We start from the raw sequence: 16,260 nt of genomic DNA on the forward strand, positions 1-16,260 counted from the left end.
TAAATGGATGCTTGGTGTAGGCTCAATAGACAAAAGGACCCATCTCTTTGCTTGCTTATCTCCATGACATGAACTACTGTCAAGTCCAGAGAGAACTTTTGAGAAGTTCTTGAGTAGACTGGAACTTCATTATTGTTGGCAAGCCTATCCATTCAGATTTCTTTCCAACAGTCTTCCCGATCCGTAAATGTCTTTGCCATGTTAAGGACTCACAGAGACTCTGTCTGTTTTATGGAAATATCTAGCCTGATTTCTTCCGACAGAATATGCTTCTAATGAACCTAAAACAACATAGCGCAGGAACAAGCCTGTTACCCCGCAATGTCTGCTCTGACAAACATGATGAATTAAATTAGTTCTCTTTTGTCTGCACATAATCACTAGATGCAAAGTGTTTCCCTACACAAACTTCTGTCACCTGCCCCGTCTCGTGATCAAGTATCGCACACTCTCTCTCATTGGGACTTCTACCTACTGATTACGGAAACTTTCCCGATCACATTTGATAGATTCTTTCCCATCCAGCCCTTTTACAGTATGGGACCCAGTCAATATGTGCAAAGTTAAAAACACCTGCTATAACAACCTTATGTTTCTTGCAACAGTCTGTGATCTCTACAAATTTGTTCCTCTAAATCCAATGATCTGTAATATAGCCCCATCAATGTGGTCATACCTTTCTTCTTTCTCAGTTCCATTCATAACGCCTCACTAGATGAATTCTCCAGTCTGTCCTGACTGAGCAGTGCCACAACATTTTTCTTGACCAGTAACATTTTCATGTGTCTATGAGCCTCTTAAACCCACTATCATACCACACCCATTCCAGGCACCTACCTCTCTCTGTATAAAAACAAAACCTTGCTCTCCACACTTCCTTTAAACATTCCGACTCTCGCTCTCATGTTTCTACACTGGGAATACGATTCCGACTGTATACTGTGTCTATTCCTCTCACAGTCCTGTACACCTCTGTAAGGTCTCCCCTCAGCCCTCGACGTTCCAGAGAAAAGAACACAAGTTTGTCCAATCTCTCCTTGCTGTTCGCATCTTCTAATCCAGGCAGCATCTCAGCAAACCTCTCCTGCATCCACGTCCTTCCCGTAATGGAGTGACTGAAAATGCACACAATACTCCGGGTGTGGCCTCACCACTTATCTTGCTCATGGGCTGTTGGCAGTGCTTAGGAGCGACCTTCGAGACTCCTTTGAAAACTGACCAGTAGCCCTGTATGGGGTATTTGGAAGCTGCATCGCTGGTTCCCATTTTAAAATCCCAGACAGAAGGAGATTCAGATTTATTTATCACATGTACATCGAGACATCGAGAAGTGGGTTGTTTGCATTAACGACCAATACACCCTAGAAAGTCTTCGGGGCTGCAGCCCGCAAGTGTAGCCGGACGTTCTGGCGCCACCATGCTTGGCGGAACAACACCGAACACAACAAAACAGAAACACGCCAAGTGACTAAGCACAGCCCCCCCCCCCCCCAACCCCGGGGCAGGCCTCTGGTGGTCTTGCGGATTCACCTTCCCCGGTGGACTCTCAGAGCTTCGCAGGCTTGTGCCTCACCCTCCGGTTGTTGTTTCAGATGCTTGTTGTCACATTGGGGCTGGTCTGGCTGCTCGTCCTTGCTAGGATTTGATGGGGCTGCCAGAAAATGGCTCAGGAAATTGCAGATACATTGGTAATCATTTTCCAATGTTCCTTAGATTCAGGATCAGTTCCTGAAGATTGGAGAGTGGCTAATGTTGTCCCACTTTTCAAGAAGGGAGGGAAGGAGAAAACGGAGAACTATCGCCCTGTTAGCCTAACGTCAGTCGTGGGGAAGATGCTTGAGTCCATTATTAAGGACGAAATAGTGGCACATCTAGATGGCAGAAATAGGATTAGGCCGAGCCAGCATGGATTTACCAAGGGCAATCATGCTTGACTAATCTGTTGGAGTTTTTTCAGGGTGTAACAAGGATGTTAGACGAGGGTAAGCCAGTGGATGTTGTGTACCTAGATTTTCAGAAGGCATTCGATAAGGTGCCACATAGGAGATTGGTGAGTAAAATCAGAGCTCATGGCATTGGGGGCAGGGTTTCAACATGGATAGAAAACTGGTTGGCAGATAGAAAGCAAAGGGTAGCAGTGAATGGGTGTTTCTCAGACTGGCTGGAGGTGACTAGTGGGGTACCACAGGGCTCTGTATTGGGACCACAGCTCTTTACGATTTATGTCAATGATTTAGATGAGGGTATTGAAAACTATATCAGCAAGTTTGCTGACGATACTAAACTGGGTGGCAGTGTGACATGCGAAGAGGACGTTAGGAGAATACAGGGAGACTTGGATAGGCTGAGTGAGTGGGCAGATACTTGGCAGATGTCATTCAATGTGAATAAATGTGAAGTTATCCACTTTGGAAGCTAGAACATGAGGGCAGAGTATTGTCTGAAAGGTGTTGAGTTAGGTAAGGGAGAAATGCAAAGAGACCTAGGAGTCCTAGTTCACCAGTCAATGAAGGTGAATGAGCAAGTGCAACAGGCAGTGAAGAGGGCAAATGGAATGTTGGCCTTTGTTACAAGGGGAATTGAATACAAGAGCAAGGATGTTCTTTTGCATTTGTACAGGGCCCTGGTGAGACCACACCTGGAATATTGTGTACAGTTTTGGTCTGCAGGTTTAAGGAAGGACATTCTGGCAATTGAGGAAGTGCAGCGTAGATTCACTAGGTTGATTCCTGGGATGGCAGGGCTGTCTTACGCAGAGAGATTGGAGAGATTGGGCTTGTACACGCTGGAAAAGAGGAGATTGAGAGAGGATCTGATTGAAACGTTTAAGATAATTAAAGGATTTGATAGGATTGAGGCAGGTATTATGTTCCAGATGTTGGGAGAGTCCAGTACCAGAGAGCATGGATTGAGAATAAGAGGTCAGTTATTTAAAACAGAGTTGAGGAAGAGCTTCTTCTCCCAGAGAGTTGTAGGGGTCTGGAATGCACTGCCTCGGAAGACGGTGGAGGCCAATTCTCTGGATGCTTTCAAGAAGGAGCTGGATAGATATCTGATGGATAGGGGAATCAAGGGATATGGGGACAAGGCAGGGACTGGGTATTGATAGTGAATGATCAGCCATGATCGCAGAATGGCGTTGCAGACTCGAGGGGCTGAATGGTCTACTTCTGCACCTATTGTCTATTGACAAAGGGGTGGCGAGTTCATAAAGTACTCCTCTTTCTTCCTTCAAACGCTGGAAAAGTTGTTTTCAACTGAGTTCAGAACCTAGCCCTGAGCCAAGCGTTATGGAGGGTGGATGAAGAGGTGGGGTAGCATGTAGAAGGTGGAGAGCTTTGTTTTCACAGCTAATGCAGTGAAAACACGTTTATATTTTCTCAACTTCCTTAGTTTGCAAATCGAAGAGGCAATGAAGCACTGTCCATAGAACTGTATTACTTGCATGGAGCCAAGCAGAGTCAGAGTCATACAGTGTTTAAACAAACTCTTCAGCCATCATTTCTGCTCCAGCCATTAAACATGCATTTATCCAAATTCCAAGCAACTTCCCTCCCCAATTTTCCTGCCACCCATCTTCACTGGTGGCAAATTTAGCAACCAACTGCACCACAATAACAACCATCTACAGAGCCAACTATGTCACACGTACATCTGTGCAGGGAGCCAATTAGTCATTGAGCCATCGAGAGAAAGGTCCTGCTGAAGGGTCTCGGCCCAAAACATCGACTGTACTCTTTTCCATAGATGCTGCCTGGCCTGCTGAGTTCCACCAGCACCTTGGGTGTGTTGCTTCGATCTCCAGCATCTGCAGACCTTCTCTGGTTTCAGAAAAAGATTCCATCAACCTTCTGCGTCCATGTCAATCACGAAGACTGAACTACACACACCACACGAAATTCGCTCCTGATGCTTCTGCCGTTCGCCGACAGAGGCAAATTTACAATAACTGAAGAACACAGCAACTAACTGTGTCTCACTGACCACAATCTGTGGACAGCCTGAGCTGGGAAGCAGAGTAGAGTAACCCTGCTGCTTGTGTCCCACTTCCTACTTCCATCTACTCACCCATCCCTTCCTTTGACTGCTGATGCAGCAGCAACTGGATTTGAACTAACTGTCCTTTTCCAATCCTAACTCATCTTGTCCCTCTATATCTCTGTACTTGTTTCAATCCCACTGGGCTTTGAGGTCCTCCAGTCCAGCACCGGAATATCTTTGTTCTTCAACTATCCTGATCCTAAGCTCGGACATTCCCTCCCACAACATTCCTCACCCATGCTTAAATTTATTTCTCTAAAGCCTGCTCTTTCATCAAGGTTATGGTTATTTGGTTCAATGTATGTTGATCTTCAGAAGATTAAGTCAGCAAATTGTTTTTATAGGATACCGATGCTATGTCAATTCAAATGGGAAAAGTGTAAACAGAACCCCAGATGCCAGAAGTCTAAAATATAAACAAAACAGGGTTGGAATGCTTGGCTGGTCAAATGACGGGGGCACAGTTTCAAAGATTAGGGGCTGATCTTTTAAACCCAGGGCATGTAGAATATTCTTTTCAGAGGATGGGGAATCTTGAATCCTTTGCCCCAGAGAAATACAGAAGCTGGTTCATCAGAGAACTTATGACGGTGATGGATACATTTTTGAAAGACTGGGAACGATGGGGGCCGGGTTGAGGCCTGGGGTAACTGAGTCAGAGCTATGCAGCTCAGAAACAGACCCTTTGGCACAGCTTGCCCACACTGACCAGGGTGCCTGAATAGACGAATCCCATTTGCCTGTGTTTGGCCCACATCCATCTATAAAGCTTTTCTATCCATGATAAACACTGCAGTTGTACCCACCTCTACAACTCCCTCTAGCAGGTCATTCATTCAGTCCATCAGCCTTGGTGTGAAAAGGTTGCCCATCAAGTCTCTTTAAATCTTTCCACTCTCACTTTAAATAATTTCCCTCTAGTTTTAGACCCCCCTCCCAACTGTGACCATTCGCTCCATCTACACCATTCAGAATTTTATATGCATATATAGAAACATAGAAAACCTACAGCACATTACAGGCCCTTCAGCCCACAATACTGTGCTGAACATGTACTTTAGAAATTACCTAGGGTTACCCATAGCTCTCTATTTTTCTAAGCTCCATGTACTTAACCTGGAGTCTCTTGAAAGACCCTATCGTATCCACCATCACCAGCAGCCCATTCCATGCACTCACCACTCTCTATGTAAAAACCTACCCCTGACATCTCCTCTGTACCTACTTCCAGGCACCTTAAACCTGTGCCCCCTTGTGTTAGCTATTTCAGCCCAGGGAAAAAGCCTCTGACTATCCACATGATCAATGCCTCTCATCATCTTATACACCTCTATCAGGTCACCTCTCATCCTCTGTCGCTTCAAGGAGAAAAGCCCAAGTTCACTCAACTCAATGTAAGGCTACCCCTCAAACTCACAGCCTCCTACACTCCAGGGGAAAATATGTCCCAGCTTATGTAGCCTGTCCTTATAATTCAAGCCCCCAGTCCGAGGAACTTACTCGTGACCCTTTTCTGCACCCTTCCTGCTTCCTGTATCCTTCCTATAGCTGGGCAACCACAGTGGCCCACAATATTCCAACTAAGATCAGCTATTATTGTAGTGAACGGCAGAGCAGGCTTTCTGCTGCTGTCTTCTTGTGTTATAAACTCATTGAGTCATAGGGTTCTAGCTTTGCTGCTACTTATGAGTGGGATGGGGGAGGTGGGGGGCTTTGAGGTTCTCACATTCACTCTTTGGGGCACTTCTGTTTTCCTGGCTGTTTGTGAAGAAAAAGAATTTCAGGATGTATATTGTATACATTTCTCTGACATTAAATGTACCTTTGAAAAGCACAGCGTGGTAAAAGGCCCTTCGGCCCAACTAATCTGTGTTGAACCATTTAAACTGCCTAATCCCACTGACCTGCATCTGAACCATAGCCTTCCATACCCCTCCCATCCATGTGCCTGTCCAAGCTTCTCTTAAACACTGAAATTGAGCTCGCAAGCACTACTTGAACTGGCAGTTCATTCCACACTCTCACCACCCTCTGAGTGAAAAAGTTTCCTGTCATGTTCCCCTTAAAATGTCCATACTACACCCATGACCTCTAGCTGTAGTCCTACCCAACATCAGTGGAAAGAGCCAGCTTGTGTTTACCCTGTCTATACCCCTCAAAATTTTGTATGCCTCTATCAAATCCGCCCTCAATCTTCTTTGTTCCAAAGAATAACGTTCTAATCTATTCAATCTTTCTTAATAACTCAGAGCCTCCAGTGCTGGCAATATGCTTGTAAATTTTATCTGTACTCTTTCAGTCTTGCTTACATCCCTCCTGTACATAGGTGACCAAAACTGCACACAATACTCCAAATTAGACCTCACCAATGTCTTATACACTTTCAACATAACATGCCATCTCCCGTACTCTATACATTGATTTACGAAGGGCAATGTTCAAAAAGCTTTCTGTATGACCCTATCTACCTGTGGCGTCACTTTCAATGAATTATGGACCTGTATTCCCAGATCCCTTTCTGCTACCACACTCCTCAGTGCCCGACCGTTCACTGCGTAAAACCTACCCTGGTTGGTTCTATTGAAGTACAATACCTTGTACTTGTCTACATTAAATTCCATCTGCCATTTTTCAGCCCATTTTTCCACCTGGTCCACCACTGCAAGCTCTGATAGTCTTCATCGCTGTCCACTGCATCCCCAGTCTTGGTGTCATCTGCAAATTTGCTGATCCAGTTAACCACATTATCATCCAGATCATTGATATAGATGACAAACAAAAATAGACCCAGCACTGATCCCTGTGGCACACCACTAGTCACGGGCTTTTAGTCAGAGTGGCAACCATCTGCTACCACTCTCTGGCCTCACCCACAAAGCCAACGTCTGATCCAATTTAGTACCTGGTCTTGAATACCAAGCAACTGAACCTTCTTGACCAATCTCCCATATGGGACCTCGTCAAATGCCTTGCTAAAGTCCATGTAGACGACAACCACTGCTTTGCCTTCATCAACTTTCTTGGTAACTTCCTCGAAAAAAAGCTCTATTAGATTGGTTAGACATGACATACCACACAGAAAGCCAAGCTGACTATCTCTAATCAGTCCATGTTTATCCAGATACTCATGTATCCAGCCCCTTACCTTTCAATAACTTTCCCACTACTGATACCGGGCTCATTGGCCTATAATTCCCTGATTTATTTTTAGAGGCTTTCTTAAACAGTGGAGCTGCACTGACTACACTGACAGGTACTTCACCTGTTGCTGAGAATGATTTAAATATCTCTGCTGCACTTGCAGTTTCTGTACTTGCCTCCCACAGGGTCTGAGGGAACACCTTATCGGGCCTTGGGGATTTACCACCATAATTTGCCTCAAGACAGTAAAACATTTCCTTCTCTGTAATCTGTATGGGTGTGTTGCCTCACTTCGATAGACTCTGTGTCCAGCTCCTGACTAAATATAAATGCAATAATTCCATTTAAGATCTCCCGTGTCTCTTCAGGCTCCATGCGTAGATTACCATTCTGATCTTCCAGTGGAAGAATTTTGTACCTTGCAGTCAATTTGCTCTTAAAATATCTAATGAATTCCTCAAGGTTCTCCTTCGCTTTGCCCACTAGGGCAACCTCATGGCTTCTTTTAGCCCTCCTGATTTCTGCTCTTGTATTTCTTATACTCGGTAAATACCTCATTTGTTCCTACCTGCCTATACATTTTGTTTCTTAACCAGTGCCTCAATTATCTCCTGAAAATCAATGTTCCATAAACCTGGTATCTTTACCCTTTATTCTGTCAGGAACATGCAAGCTTTGTCCTCTCAAAATTTCACTTTCAAAGGCCTCCCGGTTACTGGAACCAGATCTCATCCTGCTGACCAGACCTCTTTTTTCCATATTTATTTTGGAACTTATCTATTTATTAATTGAGACACAGCGCAGGACTGGGCCTTTTGGCCCCTCCAGCCCAGCGGCCCAGCAGCCATCGATTTAATCCTAGCCTAATCAGAGAACAGTTTACAATGTCTATTTAACCTGCCAACCTTTCTAGTTACAGTACCGGAGCATCCGGAGGAAACCAGTACAGTCACGGGGAGAACATACAAACTCCTTACAGGCAGCGGTGGGAATTGAACCCGAGTTGCTGCTCCTGTAAAGTACTGTGCTAACCACATAAGGCTCATCTGTACAAATACTTGGATTGCCAGCAGGTTGAAAGTTAAATACCTTTAGTGTAGGTAGGCACAACGGTTGGCCCGAACGGCCTTTTGCCCGTCAGCATCTATGGACAGAGTAACAACAGTTCACACAGTTTGATGTTTTTTCCCATTACAATTTAAAATTATGGAGGTTGACATTTGTACCGAATCCTGCTTTATGCGCACCAGTTCACGCGGGCGGGGTTTTCGCCAACTCCAACCCAGACCGGCTCCATCCCAGAAGCCGTGGACCGTCCGCCTCATAGGCGCTTAGCCCGGGCTACCTGGAAGTGCGTTTTCGCGCCGGCTGCCGCCTCACGATGTCTGTGCCGATCGATCACAGCGGATAATCGGCCGGCTATGCTTCTAATCGTTTTAAGAAGGCCAAGGTCTGCATGAAATCCCATCGTTTCCTCCCGGGGAGCCCGAGGTCACTCGAGAGCTGCCGTTCTTGAGAAAGGAAGTTGGAAGCGCCGACGCATTGGGCGTGGGAGCGCAGTGACTCAGCCCGGTTCAGTCCGGTGATGCCGAGAGAGGCTCGGCGACGCTCCCTCTCGACCCACTGCAACGGTCACTGCCGCCGAAAGGATGGCGACCCCTCGCCACTACGGCGGGTCTCCGAAGGACATTGCCAACGTGATGCAGAAATTGCAAGGTGGGGTTTAGTCTTTTTTTTTGTGCAGTTATACTTCTTCTCGCGCCCTCGCGGTGTAATGCTGTCCGGTGGCGTGAGTGCTTTTGACTGTTTTTAAAGGGATTTGTTCACGTTGTTGCAGCTAGCAAGTTATATTTTTATGCCGAGTTATGCTTTAATTTAGGCAAATATTGTGGCGGGCTGCTGAATCAGGAACGACACCTGGCACTTCGCTGACATTGGCGGTAGCAGGTGAAACCTCTGAGAGACTGACAGTGCGCCGACTGAGGGCCGAGTGTGGGTTCAGGAGGGGTGCAGAGGTTGTATAGTGCAGAAAGCCACAGGTCGATCGTCCCGATGGTGCACACGCAGGACGCAGCTCAGAGCCTGGCGATGCAAATCTGCACGATCCACGCTCTCCCTGGACTGTTGGTCGCTAGAGATGCTAACGCGAACACCACACACACAGAAAAAAAACGGCTGTGCTCTGAACTCACTAGCGAGTTTGAAAAGATTTCTCTTACTTGTTTACGTTTGTTTCCAAGGAGTTAGTAGTCATTTTCAGTCAACGCAGGCTGGCGCAAATGAAACTCTGCTCCTTAAACTTGACAGCGTTGCTGGCGCATTTGGCGGTTCCTGCCGCCACGGAAGGGCAACTTTTTAACATTGTCAGTGTTTAAAAGTTACCCGTTTCCCGGAGAGGAGTAAAAAAAATAATTGCATCTGCCACTCCCGGACGGACATTGGATTCCCTGACCAAGTTTTCCCGGAGATGTGTTGACTTCGGGGCGAACTGGGCAGGAGTCGGACAGTGGCATCAGAACTGGTCTGATGCAGGAGGAGAGCGCTGCGATTAGTTTTAAGTGCCCATGAGCCAGCTTAAACCCATTAGATCCTGGGACGTGGGGTACATTGAGTATGGGGGAGAAAGAGGCGGGCCTGGGTGGGTTGTGTAACACACCTTCTTATTTACGTTAAAGAAAGTACCGGGGAAGGCGGAAACACGGTTATATTAATGTTTTGAAGTATTCCTGTGGGGGGTGTTCCTGCCACGCTTCGCTTGCCCTATGATTCTGCTCATCTTCACTTTTCCTCACCCCCTCGGAGCGAGGGGTTATTCTGAGGATACTTCATCACAAATGCCTCTATCAGCCAAATGGAAACAGTCACGTGTTTTGTAAGTTACCTTGTTGGTGGCCATTCAGCCCGTCGAGTCTGTGCCTGTACTCTGATAACCCATCATCCCCATCCCTCCCGCTTACTTTCCGGCGACTGACTGGTTATCCGTCACATGACAGACCTGAAACCTTTGGGGAAGTTTTTAAAGTGGAAAAGCTGTTGCACTGTTGGGGCAGTTCCACTCTCCACCTCAGAAGTCTGATTCCAGTGGTACCAGGAGCTGTCACAACTGATGTCTTCCTTGATTGGAGTGGGAGACCATGACTGCTTCTGTGCTCTCAATGAAGTGTTGCAGAACCCCCCTCCCCCTGCCGTCGGATCTCACAGCTCCCCGATTCTTTCACTAACCACCTACACCTTACAGTTACCAGCTGCATGTGTTTGGGAGGTAACTGGAGCATGTGGGAGAGCCACATGCAGTCACAGAGAGAAGGTGGAACTCTCGCACAGAGGGTCAGTAGTTAAGCCTTGTCTCTGGAGATATGACCGCTGTACGACCTGCACTGGCACTCCACTGCCCTGAGTGAGCTCCTTTCACCTGCACCAATTTTGTTTTTACGCAATATAAGCACACACTCACACCTAATGTGCTGCACACACACTGCCTACATGCAAGGCCCAACACACACTCACTTAATCAATACAGACTTTCTCTGGACGTAGACCGATCCAGCTTCTGTGCACAGAGCCTGCAAGGTACGTCCATACACACTCACACCCAATGTCCTAGGAAATGCATTGTGTAATCTTGGGGTTTAAAATGAGCTTTGTACTTTCACAATACCACGGCACCTACTCTCCATTTACTCCCCTCATTTGGGGCACCTAACAGAGTTGAGTTCACCCCACTCTTCTTTGGGGTACAGGCAGGCTCTTTGACTACCTCACTGAGCACCAGTCAATGTCCTGTTTCATTTTGCATCTTGGGTTCACTCGTGCAGCTTCTCTGTACTGGATTCTCATCAACCAGGAACCAGGAGAGCCAGCCAGGAATCTGAGCTTTGGGAATGAATCCTGGCTCGTATCCACACAAGCTATTGTATTTGCCTGTGATCTCCTCTGGCGAGGGGAGGGGAAACATAATTGTATCTTTTACCTATTCTCCTTAACGCTGGAGTACATTGTTATTTAATTGCAGAAACCGTTTGGCGAAGCTGACAGCTGAAGTTAAACCAGCGCTAATCACTTTATTATTTGTCATTGTGTCAAGACAGTTGGAAATGTTAATACCCTAAACTTCCTCTTAATGAGATGCACATTTGCACTAGAAGGAAGGGCCAATGGTAACTGGAATTCCCTAAAGCTCCCTCGCCTGAGAAGGACTCGGTGTTGTGTCTAAATGACTTCAGGCCCTCTCTGTGCCTGAAAGAGGCCTCAGGGTTATTGGGTTATACCTACTCCCCAGTACTTACTGATTTGATCACTTGAACACCGATCCTGTCTCTGCACTGTGTACGGTAGCACAGCTGCGTTTTGGTGCTGGCATTGGTGATTTGCAGAAGTGACTTCATTGCTCAATGCCCTTTTTGTCAGTTGCTTTTCCTCCTCCTTTCCTTCCTCTGGTTTAAGGACTTCCTCACCCTCGATATCATCAACTCATTCTCTAACCACTGAAAGCAAAACCATTCCTGCAGGAACTTGTCTCATAATGCCACAAGACTTCTCCAGCTCACATAATACTCTAGGCCATTTTGCTGCCTGTTAATATAATCTAATGGATGGAGTCAGCCTGCACTCGGGAAGAATGCACATGATCAGAGTACAAGTCCAATGTAGGCAGTTTGTTAAATGGTAGGGCAGCTATGAAGCAAAGATATCATTATTACAGTGGAGAATTAAGTAAGAGAAAGATGACTACTTTGACAGGACATTTTTATGACCTCAGGATCTCTCAAAGACCTTGGCAGCAGCAGGATACTTTTGGAACGCAGCCACTGTTGTTTTCAAGCAATGATGCAACCATTTTGTGCTCAGCTAGTTCCTACAGACAGCAATATGGACCAGCCATTTCTTCTGTTTAACAACGTTGACCATCGGGGTAAATATTTGACAGTGTATCTGCTCCCTGATATTCTTCAGAACACTGGGATCTTTGGATGGTACCTCCAACAATGTGACATTTCCCTTTCTGCGCCTACTCTTCGTCCCGTGGTTTCATAAGAATATAACACAAGTTGTCCACCTGGCCCTACATGCTTGATCCATCACTTAATAACATCACGACTGAGCTTTTCACTCCAGAGGCACTTTCCAGCATGAACCTCATCTCCTTCACTTTTCAAAATTGAAAGGTTATCTTTATTTGTCACAAGTATATTGAAGATAAAACAGTGAAGTGCAACATTTGTCTGGACAACTAACACAGGATGTGCTGGGGACAGCCTGCAAGTGTCTCTATACTTCTGACACCTTAATAACCCCAAGCTGTATGCCTTTGAATGTGGGAAGAAACAGATCGAGGAATTAATCCTCATCTATACAGGAGCATATGGTCACAGGGAGAACGTACAAGATCCTTAAAGACAGCGGTAGGAATTGAACCCCAATAAAACCATTGCTTGAACTGCTATGCTACCGTGTCACCGAGTCTGCTGCCACCTTAATTCCCACCCTTTCCCAGCTCCCCTCTTGGACATTGAGAGAGAGAGATATGACATCACAAAACAAAAACCCCTTTGCTGGAAATCTAATATATAAAAATCAGAAAATGTTAGGAATACTCAGCAGGTCAGTCTGCATCTGCGGGAGGAAAGTCAGATTTAGTGTTTCAGTTTGAAGGCCCATTGTCAGAATGGGAAAGGAGAGAAAAGAAGCTTGTAAAGCTTAGGGAATGTGAGGCATAGAGACGTCTCTGCTGGGTTAAAACTGGGGTGACTTCAGGGATAAAACTGTAAACAAGGTTTTCTGGTCAATCAGTGAATGGGGGGAGCTAGAGAGCACAGAGACTGATACATTTCTGGATATGAAGGGAATCAAGGGACATAGAATTAGTGCAGGCAAGTGGGCAAAGATTAACCTTTCTTTCAAACTGAATGGGAGAAATACGAGGTTGAACAGCCTCCACCTGTACAGGCCTGGATTAATTCCTCAATCTGCTGCCCACGACCTCAAAGTTGTGTATGTGTGATATATGGTGAGCTACAACCGAAATATCAAGATAACAAAAAAATCATCATTACAATCTTACAGAGGAAGTCAGGAAAACATCTAATTCTGGTATCATAAATATCAAAAGAGCAGCATTGAGAGGGACTGAAGAGAAATTGTTGTAATCAGTGTTCGAATCTAGATAGCCATCCGTCTGGGAGAGAGATGAGATAACAATCTTTTTTTTTGAAATTTTTCAGATTCATTCAAAATTTGGAAATTTACTAGATTTTTGTTTAATGTGCTGCTGGTACTTGTGACTTTTCTAAGGATTTATTTGCCAGTTATAATCAAAATCAGGTTTATTCTCACTGACATATGTCATGAAATTTGTTCTTTTGCAAAGGCATTCTACGCATAAAATGTATTCTAAATTACAATAGGATGTATATTTTAAATAAGTAACCCTATAACCACATAACAATCATACAGCACGGAAACAGGCCATCTCGGCCCTTCTAGCTGCTGGCCTGCCTTCTTCATAATTGCATTAATAATGTTGTGCCCAGGGTAGATCTTCAGAGATGTTGACTCCCGAGAACTTGAAACTACTTGCTCCTTCAACTGTGGACTGTCCGATGAGCTCTGGTGTGTGTTCCCTCAAATTCTCCCTCCTGAAGGCCACAATCAGTTCCTTGGTCTTACTGATGTTGAGTGCAAGGTTTGTTGTTATGACACCACTTAGCCAGCCAATCTATGTCACTCCTGTACACCACCTTCGTACCATCCAAAATTCGGCCAACGGTAGTTGTGACATTGGTGAATTTATAGATGGTGTTTGTGCCAGGTTACAAAAGTTTATTTAACTGGAGTCGTAGATGGGGATCTCAGTTGGCAGGGGTAAGCTGGGCCAAAAGACCTGTTTCCATGCTGTGTTACTCTAAGTGGCATGCAGCCCAGACCAGATATATTCCCTTTTATGAGGTCCAGTCTGTCAGTCAGAGTTTACAACACTGGCAAGTTTCTGTTTAGGTTATCTGCAGCTCACAAGTGACCAATTGCGGAGTCCAGTCTCTCAATTTGGCCAGGTCCAGACCAGAGGTCAATTGAAGAGTGGTACAAATGATACGCCTGACCCAATAAAATGAAAAAGGATAATGATGAGCTAAGTGTTGTAAAAAATCATTGGAAACAATAATAAGAGTTATATGATCCACCACTTAGGTAAAGGGTAAAGGGAGAAGTAAGCATTTGGTCGTGCTGACCCATTTGAATAATTAAAGGAGAAATACTGACCGTGTTAATCTGTGGTATATGGATAATTGACTTATTTTTAATGTCCAGTGAGCATTTATGAAGCTGCTACACTGGACACATGCAAAGGTGTTTGTGTGTGTGTGTGTGTTAGAAAATCTGCAGATACTGGAAACTTGGCAGGTCAGGCAGCATTAATGGGGGGGGGGGATAAAGATAAACAGTTGAGGCTTTGAGCTGAGACCATTAAGATTGGAGAAGGAAGGGGGAAGGAATCAAACTAAGAAGGTGGGGGAGAGGAGGGAGTAGTACGTTGCAGGTGATTACTGAAACTGGAGTTTGTGAATGAGATAAAGGGCTGGAGAAGGGGGAAAGCTGATAGGAAAGGACAGAAGACCATGGAAGAAAGGGAAGGGGAAGGATGTGATGGGTAAGTAAGGAGATAAGGTAAGAGAGAGCAACAGGAAAGGGGAATGGTGAAGGGGGGGGGGGGGTTGTGCAATAACTGGAAGTTTGAGAAATCAATGCTCATGCCATCAGGTCGGAGGCTACCCAGATAGACAATAGACAATAGGTGCAGAAGTAGACCATTTGGCCCTTCGAGCCTGCACCACCATTCTGAGATCATGGCTGATCAATTCCTATCAATACCCAGTTCCTGCCTTGTCCCCATATCCCTTGATTCCCCTATCCATAAGATACCTATCTAGCTCCTTCTTGAAAGCATCCAGAGAATTGGCTTCCACTACCTTCTGAGGCAGTACATTCCAGACACCCACAACTCTCTGGGAGAAGAAGTTTTTCCTTAACTCTGTCTTAAATGACCAACCTCTTATTCTCAAACCATGCCCTCTGGTACTGGACTCTCCCAGCATCTGGAACATATTTCCTGCCTCTATCTTGTCCAATCCCTTAATAATTTTATATGTTTCAATTAGATCCCCTCTCAATCTCCTTAATTCCAGCGTGTACAAGCCCAGTCTCTCTAACCTCTCTGCGTAAGACAGTCCTGACATCCCAGGAATTAACCTCGTGAACCTACGCTGCACTTCCTCTACAGCCAGGATGTCCTTCCTTAACCCTGGAGACCAAAACTGTACACAATACTCCAGGTGTGGTCTCACCAGGGCTCTGTACAAATGCAAGAGGATTTCCTTGCTCTTGTACTCAATTCCCTTTGTAATAAAGGCCAACATTCCATTAGCCTTCTTCACTGCCTGCGGCACTTGCTCATTCACCTTCAGTGACTGATGAACAAGGACTCCTAGATCTCTTTGTATTTCTCCCTTACCTAACTCTACACCGTTCAGATAATAATCTGCCTTCCTGTTCTTACTCCCAAAGTGGATAACCTCACACTTATTCACATTAAACGCCATCTGCCAAGTATCTGCCCACTCACCCAGCCTATCCAAGTCACCCTGAATTCTCCTAACATCCTCATCACATGTCACACTGCCACCCAGCTTAGTATCATCAGCAAATTTGCTGATGTTATTTTCTATACCTTCATTCAAATCATTAACGTAAATGGTAAACAGCTGTGGTCCCAATACCGAGCACTGTGGCACCCCACTAGTCACCACCTGCCATTCCGAGAAACACCCATTCACCACTACCCTTTGCTTTCTATCTGCCAACCAGTTTTCTATCCATGTCAATGCCTTCCCCCCGATGCCCTGAGCTTTGATTTTACCCACCAATCTCCTATGTGGGACCTTATCAAATGCCTTCTGAAAATCGAGGTACACTACATCCACTGGATCTCCCCCGTCTAACTTCCTGGTTACATCCTTGAAAAACTCCAACAGATTAGTCAAGCATGATTTACCCTTGGTAAATCCATGCTGGCTCGGCCCAATC

General features: G+C 45.5%; 1 protein-coding gene across 2 annotated transcripts in view; it reads left to right on the forward strand.

The window, feature by feature from the left end:
- The first annotated feature begins 8,417 nt into the window (after positions 1 to 8,417).
- Positions 8,418 to 16,260, forward strand: part of syne1b (spectrin repeat containing, nuclear envelope 1b) — a 543,459-nt gene continuing 535,616 nt past the window's right edge. For both annotated transcript variants that reach the window (XM_059986320.1, XM_059986330.1), the window contains exon 1: positions 8,418 to 8,898. In XM_059986320.1, the coding sequence (XP_059842303.1) occupies positions 8,832 to 8,898 (67 nt within the window). In that variant the 5' untranslated portion in view covers positions 8,418 to 8,831. The remainder of the gene's footprint in view (positions 8,899 to 16,260) is intronic.

The sequence above is a fragment of the Hypanus sabinus genome, chromosome 12, assembly GCF_030144855.1.
Source record: "Hypanus sabinus isolate sHypSab1 chromosome 12, sHypSab1.hap1, whole genome shotgun sequence".
Classification (NCBI taxonomy): domain Eukaryota; kingdom Metazoa; phylum Chordata; class Chondrichthyes; order Myliobatiformes; family Dasyatidae; genus Hypanus; species Hypanus sabinus.